Consider the following 22750-nt stretch of genomic DNA (forward strand, 5'->3'; position numbering starts at 1 on the left):
TTTTTAGGCATGTATTTTACATGTCTCCTATCATTTGGTCCTCACAGTAAAATGGTAAACAGTTGTTTTATGCGTAGGTACAGATGGCTTGGTGTTCCCTCAAGAGGCAATATTGGATCTTGCAGAATCCAGGCTGGCTTGTGGATAGGCTTCAGCTTCCTATGTTGAGAAGAGATGCTGGCTTAGCAACCACATACACTGCAAATGTTCAAATAAAGACTCCATAGGTTGGCGAACCAGTTAGCTGTAACTTCTGTGGGAACTTGAATCATATAGGTTACAAATATCTCTTTCTCATTGCTCTCATAGCATTACTTCTAAGCTGTGCTGTAGAGGAACAGGGATACTAAAATCAAGCCCCCAGTGATCTAGGCCTGGTGCAAACAGTGGAGAATGATCAGGGAAAGTGTGTTATGAGCAAGCCGCAAGCTGCTTTCTCTTCTCAGAGACTTTGCTTCCCTGACTATGGCTGAGTCTGACAGGCATTTGGTTAACTTTTCTTCCCTCTATCGGAGAGCAGAGCCTAGAAGCCACTCTGTGTAAGACTCCAATATGTATTTCCATCAGTCCCAATCAGGCTGGTTATTGTTTTCTTAACAAAGAAATCTTTGATGTCCTTTTCCCTTTCTAATTCTATAGAACTCTCCCATTCCTGCAAAGCTTCCTGAACCAGTGAAAGCCAGTGAGGCAGCTGCAAAAAAGACCCAGCCAAAGGCCAGGTAAGGAAAAACTTTGTTACGACCTGTTCTGCTCTGGTTGCCATGACAGCAGGGGAGGATGCCCTGTGTTTCTTGATTCTTTAGCTGCCTGTGACCTGAGGGTACAAAGATCAGAAAAGGAAATTGTTTCTGCCTTAGGCAGAAACTGTTGGAAAGGAATAAAATGAAATAGTGTGATCTACATTTGAAAGAAAACCCAAAACTCCTTAGCTATTTGCTATGCCTGGGAACAAGCACGGGGTATTGAGAGTTGAGGCTAGGGGCAGACTTTAAATATTGCGAGTGTCCTAACCCATGTGTCCTGGCTTTTGATTGGCCCTGTTCACCACCCTAACCTTTAGTCTTTTGGATTCATAGTTATCTGTATCAGGCACAGACACAGCCTGTAAAATCTAACCAAGGACCTGTTTCTCCTTTCCCACAAAGCTCTCACATTGAAGCCCAGACTAACGTTTTGGATCCTCTAAAGTTAATGAAGTGGTTTCACGGTAATTGATGCACTTGATGGACCACATATGCCATGTGATTGCAGGCATACATGTGTTTTCCTGTCAGTGAACATTAGACATGTGTGTTTAGCTCCATTTTCCTGAAAAGAGAACTGAGGGTGAAAGAGGTTACAAGGCATATGCCTGTACATAGGTGGCTAGGGAGGAGCTTGAGCACAAATGGAGTTCTCTTTGGCTCCAGATCCCTTTATTTCTAAGCTGTTCGCTTCAGAAGAGAACCAGTGTGGGAGTTCTCACATCTGCTCACGTCCCCCACTCCTGGCTTTTTCTTTTTTCTCTTTACTTCCCCAGCATTGGTCCCGTTTTCCTTCCCACTTCCCTTCTCCAGGCTGCAGCCTGGCCCTATTACATAGCATTTGTATTATGAGTACAACCACCAGCATAAAATCATGCCTGTTAAAATTGAAAAGTTTATGGATCCCAAGATGGACATTCCTTGGAATTGTGTCATTGAGGAGGACTTGGGGCCACCTGCTGTGCTTACTGTTTCACATTTAATGGAGGAGGTGCCAGGCATGTTTTGGGAATATTCTTGAAGCTGGTTTATATGGGCTTTGGTTTCACATGTGCTCCCCTAGGTGCAGTGTCTAAGGACAGCAGCTCTGCTCTGAGTCAGGTAGCAGCCAACCTGGTGGACCACTGTGAGTGCTGTAAATTGGCACCTGGACTGCAGCACTGTCACTAGGAACAAGCAGCCACACAGCAGTTGTCCCTTTTATACTGGCTTTAGTCACACAAAATCCAAAATGACAGTGGCATATAGGAGATAGATAATTGCTTATTAATAGTATTTTTTTTCTCCAAGTAAACAAAAGCCTAGAAGAAAGTAGGCCATGGCTGCTTCATTTCATGAAGCCCTCAGGGGTCACGACAGAAGGCGCACTGCTCTGTCATCTCGTGGTGAGCCATGACCTCTTAGAGCAGTGAGGCAGTGTTCAGGAGCAGCCAAGCAAGGGACACAAAGGATATGCACCACTGACTTTTTTTTTAAGATTTTTTTTTTATTAGAAAGTCAGATTTACAGAGAGAAGGAAATACAGAAGGAAAGAACTTCTGTCCTCTGATTCAATCCCCAAGTAGCTGCAATGGTTGGAGCTGAGCTGATCCAAAACCAGGGACCAGGAATTTTCTTCAGGTCTCCCACATGAGTACAGGGTCCCAAGGCTTTGGACCATCCTCTACTGCTTTCCACAGGACACAAGCAGGAAGCTGAAAGGGAAGTGGAACAGCCAAGAGCCAAGATACAAACCAGAGCCCATATGGGATCTCCATATATGCAAGGCATGGACTTTAGCCACTAGGCTACCGCGCTTGGCCTACCACTGATTTCATACACTTTGTTTCTGAGGCTTTCTAGAAACTGCCACATAGGAATCTGTTAACATCCCATGTAAGGCCACAACTTAAATATTTGGATTCAAAACAAGTTAGACAATATGACATGGCCTTTACCCTTGATCCTGTGCCCAGCCAAAAAAGTCTCTACTGTGGAGAAAGAGTCTGTGTGTCATGTGAGCTGTCACACAGCTCATACTTACCCCTTGTAGTTGTCATGCAGAATTCACTAACTGGCATGCTTTCTGTTGTGGAGAGACCGTCTCATCAGTTGTTTTATTATTATTATTATTATATTTTAAATATTTATTTTCTCATTTAAAAGAATTGAGAAAGAAAAGAGAAGAGAGACATGTGCTGGTTTACTGCAGCTGATGGCTACAGCAGCTAAGGCTGGGCTAAGCCAAAGCCAGGAGTTTTCATCCAGGTTTCCTACATGGGTACAGGAGCTCAAGCACTTAGGCCATCTCCCACTGCTTTTCCCAGACCATTAGCAGGGAGCTGAATTGGAAGTAGGGCAGCTGGCATATAAACTGGAGCTGATATGGGATGCCAGCTTTACAAGGAGTGATTTTTCCTGCTGCTCCACAATGCTGGCCCAACAGTTGGTTCTAACCAAGTTTGAGTACCTTCTCTATCAGAAAACCACCTACCTCAAACCACTCTTTGTATCACTGCATAAAGCATTCTCTGGGACAACCCAGCAAATATGGGCAAGAGTCCCAGGACCTAAAAAACTAAAAGGGCATACAACGTTCTCTTTTTTAAATTCTCTATATACGTTCATACACGACAAGTTATGCTGGGAGAAATCTATTCAACAAATTTTGGTTGATGTGTTCTAATGTATTTGCCCTTTTTTCACAGCATTGAGTAACACACTAACATCCTGTGTGCTCTACTTTGTGAAGTGGATTAAGAGGGTCTGGATGAGTGATGGGGAGAGCAGCATGAACTCTTCTCACCCCTCTGTTTTTCTCACACTAACATGAAAAATCTTTTTTCCTTGTCCTTTTCTAGACTGACAGATCCCATTCCCACCACAGAGACTTCCATTGCACCCCGCCAGAGGCCTAAAGCTGGGCAGACTCAGGCAAATCCAGGAATCCTTCCTATCCAACCAGCGCTGACTCCTCGTAAGAGGGCCACAGTTCAACCCCCACCTCAGGTTGCAGGTCAGTAGCTGGACTGGTGGGAAGCTAGATTCATCTTTATTATCCTAGATGAAAAGAAAGTCTTCAGAAGCATGGCTTTACTTTAGGAAAAGTAAACAACAGCATACAACAATGGCTTTCCTCTAGGATCAGAAAGTGGTGAAACTGGCTGGCAAATGACTGGCAAAAGGGGAGACTCTACATGGAATTCTGAGATGGATTTTCAAGACCACTGAAGTCTGCTTTTCTTACTTAGACTTGTCCCTGATTTTGTGATTTGGTCCATCCAGATCATATCTGTCTCTTTTAAAGAAGTAAGATTCGCCTCTTTGACACTCAAAAAAGAATAGTGTTGAATGCTTTCTCTTTTAAAGTACATTTTACCTCTTCATGATTCGGTATTGAACACAGCCATTACTTCCTCCAATAGAAAACTAGTGAATTTGGTGATCTATTCATAGGCAGGTAGGCATCCGGAGTGAGGGTGTGTAAGCAACACGTAAAGCCTCAAAGAGCTTCTTTGTCATGTATCATGCCAGTGGGCACATAGGTTATGTCTGTGTGCAGTGGCAATAGAGGCCAGTAGTACATGGATAAGGGTGGGGACTGGCTGGCCCATGTGCCACATAAGGTCCACAAGATGACTAAGTTGATGATTTTGTGTGGTCTGCAGATGATTACTATAAATGTCCAAATGAACCTTGGTAGAAAAGAGGTTCCCCACTCCTGATGCAGACAGATAACTCAGGGTGCTGAGTAGCTGATTCAGTGGATGACAAATAGCAGAAGACTTACTGAAGGAGGTGTAATACTCCTTTGATCCCTATTATTGAACCTTGTTTTGAGGAACAAAGTACAGCAAGAAGATGGAAAGAGACCTAAGTGAGACAGAGCATGTAAAAGAGCAGTGAGGAGCTCCAGCAGATCTTGGGATGGCTTTTCAACTTATTACCCTCTCTTCATTGTGCTAACAAGACAGAAAGCTATTTGGGGTGGAAAAAGCCCTTATGCGCAGTTTATTCTCTTTGCAGGATCCAGCAATCAGCCGGGCCTCTTGGCCAGTGTTCCCCAACCAAAAGCCCAACCCCAACCCAGCCAGCCCCTGCCACACCCTCAGCCCAAACAGCCTCAGGCTCCGCCTGCCCCTCAACAGACACCTTCCACTCAGGCCCAAGCTACACCTCAGCACCAGCAGCAGCTCTTCCTCAAGCAGCAGCAGCAGCAGCCACCACCACAGGCGCAACAGCAGCCACCACAGCAGCCAGCGGGCACATTTTACCAGCAGCAGCAGCAACAGCAACAGCAGCAGGCCCAGGCCCAGCAGGTGAGGTGGCCAGTGAGAGCCTTGTACAGAGCTGAGTCCTGATTGTAAGACAGAGCTGTTCACCATTACCTCCTATTTCCTTGTCACTCACTTCCGCCCTTTCCCAGGTTTTCTCTGGCCATCAGGAATCTGCCACCTCATGGAGGAACCGTACCAAAGCAGCTGTTTTTTAAGGATGCTTTGCTTCCTTGGTTTTTACTTGTTTTAGCTATACCACCATTATTTCACATGTTTTAGCTATACCATCACTATTATAATGGGGAAAATAAATAAATTCTTACTTTTATTAGACGTCCAGTAGTGTTTAACAAGTCCTGATGTCTCATAACTTAGAGTGATTTGCTTGAATCAGGGTCCAAAAAAGGTCCATATGTCATTTGGTTGATGTATATTGTTTTCCTTTTTTTTTTTTTTTTTTAGTTTTTTGTTATGGATATATTCATTATATCATGCTTGATATAGCTTTTAAGTCCGTTTTTATCCATAGGTTCTCTCCCCCTGTATTTTTCTTCTATGATTTATTATTAGTTCTTAAGATGCTGGATTATTTGTCCTGTAGGATTTTCTACATTCTAGATTTGGCTAGTTGTGTCCCTGTTGTGTCATTTGATTTGTTTCTCCATCCTCTGTGTCAACTGGTCATTTCTTGAGACTTGCATAGTGTTTTATTCACTTTGACAATTGTCCCAATGCTGGGCATTCGAAGTCTGTTTGAATTGGCTGTGGGTCCTTTGGATGTGGCTCTAATAGTTTCTAATGTTGTCCTTGCCACCTGTTGTAATAAACTTTCAGGATCATTCTGCCTTATACCTGGAATCATTCATGTTTCGGGGAAACCACAGTTTGGGGACTACAGGACCTCATTTATCAGTGGGTCAGTTGTTGTTTCTGGGTCTTTTCAGGACATTTAAAAAATAATATCTTTTGTTGGGGAATACACCTTATGAGTTCAGATTTGTAGCTATAAGATTTTGTTTAACTTTGTACATTTTATTTTCTTTTTCCCACCTGAAAAATCTTAATTCCAAAGAAACTTAACGTTGTTAATTATTTGACTTATAGTTTCAAGATGATAATACCCATATGATTACTGAAAATAGTTTAAAAATTCCTTACCCAGCTTGCCCTTAGATTGCTTAATATATTGTTTTCTGGGGAGTTTATCCACCACTTTGATATATAGGTTTATTGATTTCATTGTGCTTTGGGTTTTTAATTTTTACTTTTAAATTTTTGTCTGGTTTTGTTTTATGAATATGTGAAATACTAACATTATTTCCAAATTAAATCTTCAAAATTCTTTGGCGTCTGGTTCATATATGTGTAGCCCTGGTTCCTGTTTATGACCTGGGAGCGTTCCATTTGGTATATCCTTGAGGCTGTATCGTCATTGGTTCCATCTCCTGTTGATAAACATTTGAGATTGTTACCAGCAATTGTGTGATGGATGAATAGACAGCTAGTTTTAACATCTGCTTCTTCATTTACCCTTTAACTTTATTCTAATTAAAACAAGTATGATTGCACCTGTGACTGTGAGAAATCATTTGTTAGCTTTGGTGATGCTCCAGCTTGCAGAGTCACGTGGTAGTCAGTCACCTTTGCCCAGGGCAGATCTAGGAAGGCCCAGCCAGTGCAGTGGCAGAGCCTGGTGGTATAAAATATTGCCATGTTGTTCTTGGATCTTGGTACTAGAAATGTTCATGTTTTGTGAATGTAGTAGTCACTTCATTTCCTGTCACGTTCTCCTGTTTAGTTCCAGACAGTCCATCCAACAACCCAGCAACCAGCCATTGCTCAGTTCCCGGTGGTATCCCAAGGAGGCTCCCAACAGCAGCTCATACAGAATTTCTACCAGCAGCAGCAACAGCAGCAGCAGCAACAGCAGCTGGCCACAGCCCTGCATCAACAACAGCTGATGACTCAGCAGGCTGCCTTGCAGCAAAAGGCTGCTGTGACCACAGTACAGCAGCCTCAGGCACAGCCAACTGTGGCCACACAACCATCTCCTGCCCAAGAGCCAACGGTAAGGATCAGCCAGGGCTCAGAGCACAAAGAAGAGTGTACAGTGAGGTCTCAGAAAAAGACAGGGGGGTGGCAGCAGCTAAGAGAGAGCCTCTGGACTAGAACCAAGTTGCTTTCCCATTCTAGTGATTAAGATATTTGATCTTTGCTTGATATGTACAGCAGTAATATGACGTATTCTGTAGATGGTAGAGGCTTTTTAAAAATGAGTCTGATATTCTAATTTATTGATCTGCAATTAGACTGGCAGAAGGAGCTATTGTCAGTGCCACTGTTGAACAGTCAAGGTGTAGGTAGGATCAAAACGAATTCCCTTTTCCTCTTCCAGGGACAGTCTGATCTACTCCACCCTTTCTGTCTCTACAGGTTTAAATGGGCCTCTACCTTTACCCCGAGTCTGATGGTACTCTGTTTATTCTTTGTCTTGGCTAATGTTAGGAACCATATCAGTCAAGTCTGCCATTCAGCACCCTTCAAGGGCTTGCTTATCCAGAACTGTTTACAGTGGCCTGGTCCGCTTGGGCACCAGAGCAACTGAGTTACTTGGGCCATCTTGTCACTTTAGAAATTGACATGTTAGGTTTGGCTAGTCCCTGAACGTGATATCAGAACCCCTCTCCAGTTTGGGTTCTGTAGTTTCTACAAACTTGGGCATGTCATGCTTTGGCCTTTAGTCAATGATCTTTGTTCTATACTCACGGTTTTGTGAGTGGTAGTTGTTGTAATATTTTTGATAGTAATAGAAAAAGGCATTTTTCATACCCACATGATAGAGTATCACAGCTACTTTCTTATTCCCAGGAAAACCCCACCTACTAGACGAAGGAAGGAAAAGTAAGAAACCATCTTTCTGAGGATTGATTTCTATTAGAGTTTTGTCGCCCATCTTAAACCAGAAAACTTCCATCCCTCCAAAAGGAAGCAGTGCCGCAAATAGATTGTCTGCTTTAATTCTCAGCTAAGTGTGTATTCAGTGTCTTTACAACTTCGTCTCGGAAATGGCTCCGTCTTCCGGCAGGCGTTTGCTGGACAACCACTCTCTTCATTACTAGCAAGAGATAAAGCTCCTCTGGGCATTAGAAAAAGAGTTTCACAAAACAATTGCATAATAGAACTAGAAGAAATTCTGCAATGCATTCCAGACCCCTCATTTCATGGTGTTGAAAACTTGGGCCCAGACTAGAAAAGTGATTGCCTATGACCTTGAGAAAGCCTCAGAAAGGTCAATATCTTTTAGTTCCATTTTCCCGTGAATTCTTTGAAGTTTGAAATCAACAGTAGGAATTGGGACTGAAAAAAATGAATTTTAATCTGTGTTGAAGGATGATAATAATAATTGCACTTCCAGGATGATGACACAGTCAGCTACCACTGACTACAGTTCTTAGCTGGATAATGGTATCTACTTCCCAGGAAATAATCACCCTTCTGCATGTTCCTTGGGTAGAAAAGTACTTTGAGCACTTTGCCTTGGGGTGGGTGGTTTAAGGGACAGTGAGAGAATAGGGGCTGACTCCTAACAAGGCTTCTTTAGACCAGAAAGTAAGTGCTAGGTCAAGATCCTGCAGGCATTTTAAACACTAATCCACAAGGGGAAAATGGCCTTGCATCCTAGATGTTCTTATTAATATTAGCCCAAAAGAAGAAAGCATCTACATTGCTGGAACCCACCTGTGAAGTGATTAAAAATCATGGTTATAAAATTTGGACAACACTGTGAAAAAATACTTAGGAAATATTAAAACTTATGAAAAAAGCATGTACTTAAAAGAGACTTAAATACAAACCACTAAGAATAAGAATGGAACTCTTTTTTTTATTTCTTGTAAGGGTAACACAGAGAAGTCTTCTGTCTAATATGATCAATCTCCAGATGGCCACAACAGCAGCCAGGAACTAAGCACTTGAACCAGCACTCTGACATGTAATGCAGGAGTCCCAAGCAGTAACTTAACATGCTGTGCCACAATGCCCACCCTTCTCTTCATGTCTTGAGATTGTTACACTTCTTTTGTTTTTTAAAATTTATTTTTATTGGAAAGTCAGATATACAGAGAAGAGGAGAGACAGAGAGGAAGATCCATCTGCTGAGTCATTCTTTCCCAAGAGGCCGCAACAGCCAGTGCTCAGCCAATCCAAAGCTAGGAGTCTGGAGCCTCTGAGGCACTGTCACATGAGGTCAAGAATGGAGTCTTTTATTTGTGCTCTCCTGTTGGCACTCAAAAAATTTTGGATTTAAAAGCATTTCAGGTTTAAATTTAGGGGTGTTCCACCTACAGCAGACTGCTCATATACTATAAGGTAGCCTCCTGGTGGAGGCATCTCCTCAGTGTGCTGCACAGAATCAGTAAGAGGAGGGGAAATGTGCTCTAATTTGTGTGCATTCTATAAAATGACATGCCTGATGCTTAGTACTGTTTCACAGTGATGAAATATGAAATAAGCCAGTCTACCGGTGTGCTCATAGCTTCTGTCCCCGTGGAGATGGAGCTCTGGTCTTCCTTGGAAGGGACCCTGCTCCTCCTGTACCAAGGCTACTGCATTATTTTTCTAACCTTAGTTTGATAGATTCTTGAACTGTATATTTTATTGTCCAGGCTGTTGGTGAAGTGGTTATTATATAGATAATATCTACATAGTCTGCCTCAATGGATGTTCCAAGTCTAGAAAACAACACACAGCCAGTAACCCACCTTATAAGATCCTCCTCTCGAGTAGCTGGATATTCTGGTTTCGCTAAACTCTCCCAGGGCTTGGTTCTTAGACACGCAGTGTAGAAGGGCAACACTCTGATCTAACTGCAGGGAAGAGACAATAGAATCCCTGGAGTATTGCATATCCTAAGTCATTGTTATCTAGACTGGCAGAATTAAAAGAGCAAGTTATATGGCTTTCTTAACATTTTTCTTTTATGAAAAGGATAAGACTGGAGACTTATTTTTTTAAGAGGTAGAGAAAAAGAGCCCTTACCTGTTGATTCACTCCTCAAGGGTACACAGTGTCTAGGAGTCAGGAAATCAGTCCAGGCCTCCCATGACGGTGGTAGGGACCCAGATACTCGAGCCATCAACACTGCATCCCAGGGTTTGTATAAATATGAATGTGGACTCAGGATCCAGAGCTAAGGGGTAAATCCAGGTTTTCTACTACAGGTGTCTTAGGTGAAGCCATCCACTGTTAATGTTTTGTTCCTTTTCCTTGATATAGGTAACTGTGTAAGAACCACTCGTGGTCCTGAGAATGTACTACCTGCTATTGTTCTTGGTAGCAGTTTGGCTATGTTCTGACAATTGCCCATACCTCAAGAGTCCTTGTGTTGTCAGCTCAATGATCATCAAAAGCATTATTTTCCCTTCATTGCACAAGGGTACTTCCAAAACTGTTCAAAGTAGGATTAAAAGAAAGTTCATTTTGGTGCAGAACATTGTTGAAATCTGTATGTATTTTTTTGAAATTTTCAATGACCCTTCATATACATGGGTTTCAAAAACATTTTTTAAAGGTTTATTTTATTTATTTAAAAGGCAGAGTGACAGAGAAAGGGAGAGACAGAGAGAGAAAGAGAACTTCCATCTACTGGTCCATTCCCCAAATGGCTGCAATGATTAGGGATGACCCAAGCTGAAGCCAAGAGCCTGAAACTCCATTTCTCCCATGTGAGTGGCAGGGGCCCAAGTACTTAAACCATTCTCCACTGCTTTCCCAAGCAAGTTAACAGGGAGCTGGATGTGATGCAGGGCAGCCAGGACTCAAACCCATGCTCTGATTTGGGAAGCCAACATCACAGCTGCTGCTTAACCTGTTGCACTACAACTGTATTCCCCAAATTGTTTTTACACCAAAGTAAGTTTATTGCTTTATTTTATTTTATTTCATTTCATTTTACTTTATTTTATTTCACCTGTTTGAGATATAGGCAGTGAAGAGAACACTCCCATCTGCTAATTCACTCCCTAAATGCCCACAGTAGCCAGGACTGGGCCTTACTACCCATATCAAGCCAAAATCAGGAGCTTGGAACTCAGTCTAGAAGTCACACATGGGTGACAGGGACTTCAGCCACACCTGCTGTCCCTCTTGCTGTACTTTATTATTATTTTTTTTAAAGATTTATTTATTTATTGGAAAGTCAGATATATAGAGAGAGGAGGAGAGACAGAGAGGAAGATCTTCTATCCGATGATTCACTCCCCAAGTGACCGCAATGGACAGTGCTATGCCGATCCGAAGCCAGGATCCAGGAACCTCTTCCGGGTCCCCCACACGGGTGCAGGGTCCCAAGGCTTTTGGCCATCCTCGACTGCTTTCCCAGGCCATAAGCAGGGAGCTGGATGGGAAGTGGAGCTGCCGGGATTAGACCCGGCATCCATATGGACCCCGGGGTGTTCAAGGCAAGGACTTTAGCTGCTAGGCCACACCACTGGCCCCCATGCTGTACTTTAAGCTGGAATCAGGAGCAGCACCAGAATTTAACCTAGGCACTCTAATGTGAGATGCAGCCACCTTAACTTCTGTGTCACACACCCATCCATAAATTTATCTTAATTTTATTTTCCACAAACCATTGATGTACCCTGGAATTCTTTGTTGGTTCTCCAAAGCTATTTCCAAATTATAGACTGGAATAAATCCCTCGACCCCTAGCTCATACATTTTCATGTAGTCAAAGAAATAAGGTCCTCTGGACACATCCCCACAATGAAGTAAATTGGCTTTACAAAACAAAAAAGTACTACAGAACCAGTAGAGTTCTGATTTCTGAAAAGTTGCAGCTGTTAGAGTTAGGGGTCTCTTAGTGGAAACCAGTTTTGTTTTTAAGATTCCATGATTTCAAAAACACAGAGACACACAGAGAGAAAACAAGATAGAGAAGAAAGAAATCTTCCATTTGTTGATTCACTCCCTAGGACTGGGCCAGACCAAGCTAAACTCCATGCAGATTTTCCATGTGGGTGGCAGGAACCTGGATACTTGGCCCATCTTCTGCTGCTTTCCCAGGTGCCTTACCAAGGAGCTGCATTATAAGTGGGGTAGTTAGGATGTGAATCAGTGCTCAGATAGGATACTGATTTAACAAGCTTGCCACAGTGCCTACCCAAAACCATTCCAAGTTTAATTTCATTTAAGCTTAGGTGTTCAACAGCTTCTAACTGCAGTGTAGAATCTAAACTGCTTGCCCTTTGGGATTCTGAGTTAGTTCCTAAAGTGATCTGAAGAAGATGGTTGCAGAGAGAGATCTATCCGCTGGTTCACTCCCCAAAAGGTTATAATGACCAGCACTGAAGCAGCCTGCAGCCAGGAGCTTCATCAAGGTCTTCCTTGTGGTGGCAGGGGCCCAGGTACTTGGACCATCATCTGCTACTTTCCCATGCCATGAACGGGAAGCTAGATTGAAAGGGAACAACTGAAATGTGAACTTATGTGGGATACCAGTGTCGCGAGCATCCGCTTTACCTGTTACACCACCACGCCATGCTCAGAAAGCAATCTCTTTAAGATATATCCTAGATCTTTAGAGCTAGGAGTAGACTCTGTGGTCTTAAGCTGTGTGTTAAATCACATAGGGTTGCTATGAATATCGTTGCTAATGAGGATTGAAATTTTTGTGTAAATACTAGGCAGATGCCGTGTTAGAATCAGCCTCATAATTGCAGCTTGGATTGTCAAAGCATAGTTCATTCTTTGTGAGTGTTACTGATGAGCTGTCATTTGAGTCCCGCATTAACTGTCATGTGGCATTTATATCTGTTTGTTTTCCCTTTTGCTCCCTTCCCCCCTCCCCCAATGAAACACTTTCCGTCTCTCTTCTTTGCAGATTCAAGCCCCTGTAAGACAACAACCAAAAGTTCAGACAACCCCACCTCCTGCTATCCAAGGGCAGAAACTTGGATCTCTCACTCCTCCATCATCCCCGAAAACCCAGCGTGCTGGGCACAGGCGGATTCTCAGTGATGTAACCCACAGTGCGGTCTTTGGGGTCCCAGCCAGCAAATCAACCCAGCTGCTCCAAGCAGCTGCAGCTGAGGCCAGTCTCAATAAGTCCAAGTATGCGGTGCTTCCCCTTTGTTCTTGCTTTGGTGGGCAAGGCCTGCCTTCGGCTGTAACAGTGTGATTCTTAAGTATGTAAACGCATGTAGATGTTTGTATCATATGTCTGTGTTTAATAAGAAACCTTGAAGTTGCCTGAAGTGCATGTACCCTGCCGATCTTCAGAAGCAGTTTTCTCCTTGTCCTGCTGTTTACATTCTCTGGTTTATTCTGTGTTCTACAGAATATTTTTTTCCCTCTTATTTTAAAGATCTAATTATTTCAAAGGCAGAGATGCAGAGAGCGCGAGAGCGAAAGAGAGAGAGAATCTTCCACCTATTGGTTTACTCCCTAGATGGACATAATAGTTGTACATGGGATAGGCTGAAGCCAGGAGCTTCATCTGAGTCTCCCACATGTGTACAGGAGTCAAGGACTTGGGCCATCCTCTGCTGCTTTCCCAGGCATATTGGCAATGAGGTGAATTGGAAGTGGAGCAGCCAGCACCTGAACTGGCACCAATGTGGGATACCAGCACTGCAGTCATCAGTATTACTTGCTGTGCCACAGTGTGAACCTTCTTTTTTATGTTTTTTTTAAGAATCTTTTTTATTTTTATTTATTTGAAAAGTCAGAATTACACAAAGAGAGATCTCTCATCCTCTCCAGATTCACTCCCAGGTGGCTGTGATGGCCAAGGCTGACCCAGGCCAGAGCCAGGAGTCTCATCCAGGTGTTTCAAATGGTTGACAGGGGTCTAAACACTTGCATCTTCTGCTGCTCTCCTAGGAGGTTAGCAGAGCTGGATCAGAAGTGGAGCAGCTGGGACATGAACTGGTGTCCATTTGGGATGTTCTCATCACAGGCGATAGCTTTGCCTGCTATACCACAATACTGGCCCCCACTACAGAAAGTATTTTCTAAACTCTTGAACTGACCAGATTTCTCCATGCTGAAATTTTTTTGCCGAAGCCTGTAGCTGAGAAGTACTGAGCCTGCTGGTTGGCACAGCAAGGCTTGATGCATCAGACACATAGATCTGCCCCTCATTACCTTCACAGGTTCTTGGCTGGTCCTGTACCTCTGCCTGGTGCCAGCATTCCCCACCCCCGGCCCCCCAGTCCTCCTAGGAAATGCTCATTTATTCATTAAGAGCCCTGTAACTTGCTTTTTGATACATGATTTTGTCTGGTCTATATATGTGTGTATTATATTGGGTCATCATGGCTTTACATACATGACCTAGCCTTTGAGTTCTCAAAGATAAGGGCTGTCTGAGTCAGCCTTTGTAAACCAAGTGACTGGCTCTGTGCCTAACATTAAGTGTATTTGCTGAGTGTCTGTTGTGTTCATGTAATTTCAGGCCCTCAGCTTTTCTGGGAACCTGTCTCTCTAATGTTAAAAGGCTTTAAGTCGAGAGACTTTTGAAGCAAATTAAGTAATGATACACAGAAGTTTAAAATAGCAAGAACTGTGTGTATCTTTCATTGTGTTGGTAGCCCTAATTATATGCATATTAGATCCCGAAAGGTGGGGTCAGTCAATGCATATGTTATGGTGGGCACCATAGGAAGCACAAGCCCAGGGCAGGTTGCTTTGCAGTCCTGAACTGAAGAGACTTCCAGGTGAGACTGAAATCTGAGCAAGGATTAGAGTCATGGAGGAAAGGAAGCATTTGTTTCACAAAGAATTATGGCAAGTTCTCCGTTGGTGTGGACAGCCCTATTAAGAAAACACTCTTAAAAAATGTTTAGGAAAGTGTGATTGACTCAGAAAAGAATTTGTTCCTGAAACAAAATTTTCTTCAACTTCTATTTGTCTCTTCATTTCCTGGGGGCGGGAACCTCTGTAGGTCTGCAACTACCACTCCATCTGGCTCTCCTCGGACCTCCCAGCAAAATGTTTATAATCCTGCAGAAGGCTCTACCTGGAATCCCTTTGATGACGACAATTTTTCTAAACTCACAGCTGAAGAACTGCTAAACAAGGACTTTGCTAAGCTAGGGGAAGGTAAGTGAATGGTCCTATTTGTGATTCTTGACTGTGACTTCTCTATGCTAAAAAGTCACCAGGAGTCAGAGTGAATCCTAACTGTAAAGACGTGAACATGGAGGTGTGGGCCCTTTCTCAAAGGCTCAGTTTCAGAGCTTGCCTGCGAATCTGTCTTTACTTTTACTAAAACATTGAAGTCTTTTGATGTGCAAAAAATTCTGACCTATCATGGGTTGCAGCAAGGAGAGCAGGAACATGAGGGAAGAACCTTCCAGAAAAGATTCTGTGGCATAGAATAAGACAATTGTGTGAAGTATGGTCGCTCTTTGAAGAGAAGGCTGGGCTTACCCCATACAGGGTGACAGTTTGAGCCTGAGAGTGTGCCCTCACACAGATGCTGGATCTCTCCTTGTGAGCATAGTTCCAAGTTACAGTTAACTCACCACATGAAGGAGAGTGTGTGAATAAAAGTCACAATTCTCTCCCAGAAAATTCACATCTGATTTAGAAGACAGCACACACACACACAGGTATGCACACTTTGGAAGCCAGATATGCCCTGGGGAAATTCTCTAATACATAATTCAAAAATAGACTCGAAATATAGATAAAGGCACAAGGTAAAAAAAAATTAGCAGAACCAATTAATTAGCTATTGACCAAATGTATTAGCTCTAATTGTTATTTTATTATTTTATGGAAATAGTTTTTAAATCCATATTACTCTCTTGCCTTCTCAAACAAAACCAAGAGCATGGGATTTAACTTTTCAACTCAGTTTCATTGTTCTGTGTGCCTGTTACTGTTTTGGACATAAACAGAATTACCTTCAAGGATGGTTGAAAGATGCAGTGATTTTACAGCTAATTACTTGGTCTCCAAGTTTTGTTATTATCCTATTTTAAATAATTTCTCGTCTTCCTGCTTCCTGTCATATCAGCTTTCATATAAAGCTATTTCACTGTGCTTGTGTTTTGTAGCATCTTACTCTGCCTTCTCCACTAGTCCCTCTTGTCATTGCCTGCCCTGTATTGCTTCCCACAGGGAGGCCAGACCTCCGACCTCACTAGAGTTACATAAAAACACTTAAGTCCCCAGTGAGGACCTCAGGCCTTCTGCTTTGAGTAACGTGCTTAAGCTTTAGGGCTTGAGTTTGGTGCTTCATTCTTTTCAGTTACTCATTTGATAAGAGAAATTTTAATTGTGATTGAAAAAAATTACATTTACCGTGTTGCTTTTAAGTGCACAGCTCAGTAGGGTAAGTATCTTCACACTGCTGTGTAACCAATCTCCAGAACTCTTCATCTTACAAAACTGATGTACTGTCTCTTAAATAGCAATGTTGACCTCTGATTCACTGCGGTGAGCGGACAGGGACCTTTGAGTCACAGAGGTGTTGCCATAACTCAGTCAAAGGAGACAGTCTAGAAGGTGGTTCAGAGGGATCCCTTCCCCTTCACCCTGTTCCTGTTTAATGTTCCACAGGGCTGAATATATGCTTTTGTTTAAAATGTAATACGAATGTAATTGTGGGATATATTATTTCAAGACGTTTGTGCATGTAGTATGTACTAGTCAAATCACAGTAATTTGCTTGTTGTCCCTATTTCTTTGTTTGGAGCTTTCCATATCCTCTTGCTCTTTACAAAGCCTGACGGAGGTTACTGTGGATGCCCGTGGCTCACTGTGATGCTGAACCAGATGCTTTCCCTCTCCCTGACAGTGTGCCGGTGCCCCTGACCTTGCCAGCCCCCAGCACTGGCCCCTGGTCTTGCAGGGTTCTGTAAGAATGTTCCTGAGCCGTGTTCTGTCCCTGCAGGCAAGCATCCCGAGAAGCTTGGCGGCTCAGCTGAGAGTTTGCTCCCAGGCTTTCAGTCTGCCCAAGGTGATGCTTTTGCTGCTGCACCGTTTTCTGCTGGAACCGGTTAGTATAGCAAGCACCTATCCAACAAGGCTCGCTTTGTGGACTGTTGCTGCCTTCACACTGTTTCCCCTCTCCCCCCACGCCACAGATGCCTCTAGCGTGCAGGTGGCACGACCCACGTCCTAGCAGTGCCTTATGTGGCACTGGGATCAGAAAGGGATTGAGTTACTGTGGGCTAAGGTGTTTCCTTGACTGCACACGTGGCTTGATCAAATACTTCTAAATTTGAGGAGTGACACTCCAATGGCTTAAGTTCTTTGGAATGATTTGATGAATTCTAAGAATCAGATGTTCTGTCCTGTATCTGACACTTTGCCAAGCTGTGGTTTTGTATGTGTGCATGTGGCATGCACTTACCAAGACAAGCCACACGGATATCGTCTTGGATTTTCCTAATGACATATAATCTCTTAAAGTGTCACAAATATTTTTGGAAAGTTATAACCTTCTTACCAAAATATATGTGGCCTCAATATTACACTTTTAGGTCTCAGTTGGAGACTCTGATATACAGCTTTATAGTCATATTTTTGTAAATTGTTTTTAAGATTTATTTGAAATGCAGAGCTAGGGGCCAGTGCAGTTCTGTAAGAGATTAAGCCTCAAACTGCAGCACTGACATCCCTTATGAACCATCCCTTATGGGAACCAGTTCAAGTCCCAGCTGTTTCGCTTCCAGTCCTGCTCTCTGCTTTTGGCCTGGGAAAGCAGTAGAAGGCAGCCCAAGTGCTTGGACCCCTGTGCCCATTTGGGAGACCCAGAAAAGCTGCAAACATCTGGCTGTGGATTGCCCCGGCTTTGGCTTTTGCAGCCATTTGGAAAGTGACCCAGTGGACGGAAGATGCTTCCCTCTCTATCTCTCCTTATGTCTGTAACTTTGCCTTTGAGGAGGAGGGAGGAAGGGAGAGAGAGAGAAAAATCTTCCATTTGCCAGCTGACTCCCCAAATGGCCGTGACGGCCAAGGTTGGGCCAGGCCAAAGCCAGGGATTTCATCTGGGCCTCCCATGTGAATGACAGGAGCTAAAGAACTTGGGCCATCTTCTACTGCTTTCCCATGACATTAACAGGGAGCTTGATCTGAAGTGGAGCAGCCAGGTCTCAAACAGGGTGCATTTTGGATAACAGGTGGCATAATATCAGCCTCAATAGGTATATTTTCCTGTAATATATCAGGCACATTTCCCTCAAATCATTGAAGAAGCTCCTAAAAAGCAAGTTTAAATATTCTGCATTAAATTCCTTTATTAGACAATAGCCTAATGTCTTTAACCAAATACCTATTTTCTGAATATGAACTTAATCTCATGTTTTTTTATTGTAAATGCTACAGTAATGAGTAGAAGGTTTTGAACATATTTTTTTTTAGAATCTCTCTCTTTTTTTAAATTGATTACATTGCATTATGTGACAGTTTTATAGGCACTGGGATTCCCCCCACCCTTCCCCAGACTGCCCCCCCATGGTGGATTCTTCCACCTTGTTGCATTACCAAAGTTCAAATTCAATTGAGATTCTTTCATGGCAAGCATTTGAACATATTTTTGAAGAAACCAAAATTTGATATGTACCTCCAAAGTTGATTTTTTTAATAATATGGATTAATTTGATTAATTTATACTTCTAGCCTTGCATGTTGTTTTCTGTCTGCTTTCTTTAGGCTTGTTTTTTTTTTAACTTATTAATACATTTCTCATTAGATAGCTGACTGTCATTCTTTTAGTGTGATATATAATGCTTTCTCACTCTTGTTTTTTGACATTTTACCATTGAAGTTTCAATTTCTTTTTAAACAGTGAGTTACTTGGGCTATGTTTTAATTGCATCATTGCTAACATGACCTGTGCATCTTTGCTATAAGAGAGAGATAAATCAGAATCTTCAGGAAGGGGTAGGAATTTGAGGATTTTCTTTCGGATTGTCCTGGCAGTCAGTAGCCTGTTCCCAGCTGCAGTGCCTGGTTTGATTTTTAGCTCCGGCTCCAACTCCTGACTCCAGCTTTCTGCTAATCCAGACCCTGGGAGACAGTGGTAATCGCTCAGCCAGTTAGGCCTTACTACCTGTAGGAGACTTGTATTGCATTTCCAGTTCCCCACTTCAGGGGTATTTGGGGAGTGAACCAGCAAGCTTTTTGACTAAGGATTTTAAAATCGCCTGTTCTCCTTCTCCCTCCAATTGTTCCATCTCACCTTTTGAGGATGGTTTGTTTTAATGGGAATAGGATGCTTATGTGTCAGTATGTGTGTTTCCCAGTAAGAAATATGTGAGTTTTTATGGAGCTTTAACTCTATCCCATATGCAGTTATGTGATGCTCTAATTTTTATTTTGAAGCTAAGAGAGAGTTATGTTTTTTAATATTAAATAACTAATATGTTTTATGCATTATTTTCATTTTAGCTTTATTTGGTGTTTCTAATTTTACATTTTTAAATATTCTGGTCAAGTTTTAAAATATTCCATGGGGGCATGGTGGATGAGGTCATGAGGGTTTTTTGAGGCTTGGTTTACTTCCCAATTGGCTGCAACAGCCAGGACTGGGCCAGGCCAAAGCCACAAGCTTTATCTGGGTCTCCCACATGTGTTCAGGGGCCCAAGCACTTGTTCCATCTTCTGCTACTTTCCCAGACACATCAGCAAGGAACTTGATCAGAAATAAAACAGCTCAGGCTTGAACCAGCACCCATATGGGATGTCGATGTTGCAAGCAACTGCTTTAACTTGCTGTACCACAGTGCCAGCCCGTTTATCTAGAATTTTATCTCTACATACAAGGCATTTCTCGTGTACTTTTTTTTCTCCAAAGTGATTTGTATATGTAGTTGTATAATTTGTATTTTCCTTTCACATCAGAGACTGAGGTACAGTGTTTTCACCCTTTCTTTCTCTCTCTTTAAAAAAACCCTGTTCGAAGCACACTTTAATAAGTTGTCAATTGAGAGCATGTTGGTGGTTTTGCAGGATAGATATAAGGGCGGGTGGAAATGTGAAGGGGTGGACTGAGGGAGGTCTGCCTGACGAAGCAGTGCTCTGTGGGACCATTCTGCTGCTTGTGTAGAAACCAAGGGCAAAGAATCCTTTCCCCAGGTTGGAGGAAGGGAAGCAAATCCTGCAGCTGGAATCGGAGGTCCCCAGAAGACACAGCTTAAGAGATTGGGAAGAAGAGTTTCAAGAAGTTAGGGATTACAGTGAAGAATATTGGGATGCAAGAGAAAGAGTCGAAGTCTGAGGGGCAGCTGGCCCCTGGAAAATGGAAAGTCAGGATCCTAGGAAATCAGGGCATCTGAAGGAGGGAGACAGAGTCATGGTCCTAGGATATATGGGTGAGCTTCCCCTTCCCGCTTCCTGGGCAGGCCTTGGAGGAGAGAGGTCAGGTACCCACAGTCGGTGAGTCTGATACACCTATCATCCATCGGGAATACTGAGGGTTACTGACCACTGTGTGCGTGTGATTGTGGAGGTTCATAGAAGGCTATCTGTAAATAGCCTTGCAGCACCTTTTGGGCCCTGCACCCTTCCTTCTGCTGGACTGTCCAAGTGAGCCCATTAGACTGCCTGCCAGTGGGAATCAGCTGCACCTCCCTCTTGCCTCCTGCCGCATCTGCATGTCAACCCTGTATGTCCCTGAAACCCACTGCCTCCTGTGCATGTGGTGGAGCTGAGCCAAGGGGTTCCTGCATGCTCAAGGATGGGTAGGTGTCATATATGCTTCTCTTACTGTGCTTGGGTACCCATGCCTGGTTCCTGTACTCCAGGGCCTCCATGGTAGAGGCAGACATTGAATGTCTGTGACACCTGGAGCATGAAAGGGAACCTGTTCTGGGGAGTGGGAGGGTTTTCTGGCCCAGCCGGTCACCCCACCTTCACTTTGCACATTGTTCTGCCTCTCAAACTGCATCTTGCTGGCCCCAAGGAGGTGGAGTTGGGAACAGCAAGAAGTGGTTGCCACAAATGTGGGCATAGTCTGTCCATGGAATGCATGATACCGTGAGATGGGGTTGCAGGGAACTGAAACACTCAGCAGGAAGGAGCTGGGGAGAAAGAACTCAAAACACTCAGGTGGCCAGGCAATCTGTGACATTGGGGGCATGGTGGGTGAGGGATAGGGCAGGATAAGGAATTTGCCATCTCTTCTGATCTGCCCAGTAGACCTCAGAGGAGCATTCTAAAAGCAGAGCTGGAGAGAGACAGAAAGACCCAGATAGTCAGAGGCAGGGAAGAAAGAGATCAGAGCCAAATGCCTATAGAGATGCTACCAATTATACACACATGTGCCTGGCACTTATACTTTGCAAGCCCATTTCATAGATGGAATGCAGAAGCTCAGGGAGGTGAAGAAAATGTTTCACATCTGAAGACCAAGGGCAAGAGGGTTCATAGAGGGGTTCTGGACCTCCAAACTCAGCCCTGTATCAGAGATCAACAAGGAGACCTTGATAAAGAGATAGGGCAGGAGACAGACATATGAGTGAGTTGCTCCTACCTCCATAACTGTGTGGGTGACATAGACATTACATGAAAGGCAACAATTGTACATCCTCCCAACACAAGTGAGTCCATGTCAAAACTGGTGAAAATGGAGTGGTGGAGATAAGGCTGTCACACCGATGGCCATGATGGCATGCTGGAGCGTCAGACTCTACATACAGCGATTTGTTGTGAGAGTCTATGGTTGTTTCAACTCAGACACTTCATAGCAAGTGAGATGAGACTTTTGACCAAGCTGTGTGTTAATATTCAGTGTAAAGACAATCCAAGCGAGAGCCCAGAGACCTTGTTCTTACTGTAGCTCTGCTGATGGGTCTCTGGCTGGCCTCTTAATGGTTTAACTTCTCTTAACTTCTGGTTAGTCTCATGGTTTTCTGGAAATTAAAAAAAAAAAAGGTAAAAAATTCTAAGATCTCTTCAACTTCTCATATTCTAAGAGGTGCATAGAGTGCTATAAGTCTATAATGTGCCATATATAGAATGAATGCTATAGTATGCTAGATATAGTCCAGAGCTAGATGTAGATGTCTCCTTGCCCTAAGCAGGAAGTGTATTTCTACCTCTCCCTGTGACTGCCCAGCACTGTGTCAGACATTATGGTAATACAGCAGCCCGTAGACCATAAAGGACGCTGGGCACTTAAACTTTATACGCATGCTGTATTATGTAATGGGAATGGAAGATGTACCAGAGTGTGTGATGTGGGCAGTAATTCCTATAGGCATCCTGGAAGAGATTTGTGTATGCTAAAGTATCCTGGGAAAATGTAAGACATGTGCACATCCTGAGGTTATCATCGGTTGCATTTCATGGTGTGTTACAAGGACCAGATCGCTGTCTTATAGCATATACTTGCTGTTAAAGTAGATTATATCCACATACAGCCCTTTATTCTGCCTTGAGATTTCCTTGGTAATTTTAGCTGGTTGGTTAACAGACAGCAAGTTTATCTACATTTACTTGATGTTTTCTGCTTTTCTCTTTTCTCTCTTGACCCCACTTTCCTCTCCAAGCAGCTCCAGCTGAGAAAAGGAAGGGTGGGCAGACTGTGGATTCTGGCCTCCCACTTCTCAGTGTTTCTGATCCTTTCATTCCTCTTCAAGTACCTGATGCACCAGGTAGGTTAAGCAGAGGTTAAGCAGCTAAATTCTGATGTCCTGGGGCCTCTGTTTAAAATAGTGCATGAGAATGGTCTAGCCCCAATAATAATAGGGTGCTCTTGTATCTTTTTACTGTGTTTCAGTAAGAGGGACAAAC

At 43.2% G+C, this 22750-nt stretch overlaps 1 protein-coding gene across 3 annotated transcripts in view; it reads left to right on the top strand.

Annotated features, from left to right (window-relative positions):
* LOC121164901 (AP2-associated protein kinase 1) overlaps positions 1 to 22750 on the top strand; it is a 163086-nt gene that overhangs the window by 111810 nt on the left and 28526 nt on the right. The window contains exons 10-17 of one of the 3 annotated variants that reach the window (XM_040993282.1): positions 640 to 719; positions 3584 to 3738; positions 4749 to 5041; positions 6798 to 7067; positions 12882 to 13111; positions 14946 to 15103; positions 16905 to 17009; positions 22516 to 22611. In XM_040993282.1, coding sequence (XP_040849216.1) covers positions 640 to 719; positions 3584 to 3738; positions 4749 to 5041; positions 6798 to 7067; positions 12882 to 13111; positions 14946 to 15103; positions 16905 to 17009; positions 22516 to 22611 — 1387 coding nt within the window. The remainder of the gene's footprint in view (positions 1 to 639; positions 720 to 3583; positions 3739 to 4748; positions 5042 to 6797; positions 7068 to 12881; positions 13112 to 14945; positions 15104 to 16904; positions 17010 to 22515; positions 22612 to 22750) is intronic. The other 2 variants (XM_040993279.1, XM_040993281.1) reach the window with 2 other exon arrangements.

Source organism: Ochotona curzoniae, unplaced genomic scaffold (assembly GCF_017591425.1).
Source record: "Ochotona curzoniae isolate NIBS_2020 unplaced genomic scaffold, NIBS_Ocur_1.0 contig_883, whole genome shotgun sequence".
Classification (NCBI taxonomy): Eukaryota; Metazoa; Chordata; class Mammalia; order Lagomorpha; family Ochotonidae; genus Ochotona; species Ochotona curzoniae.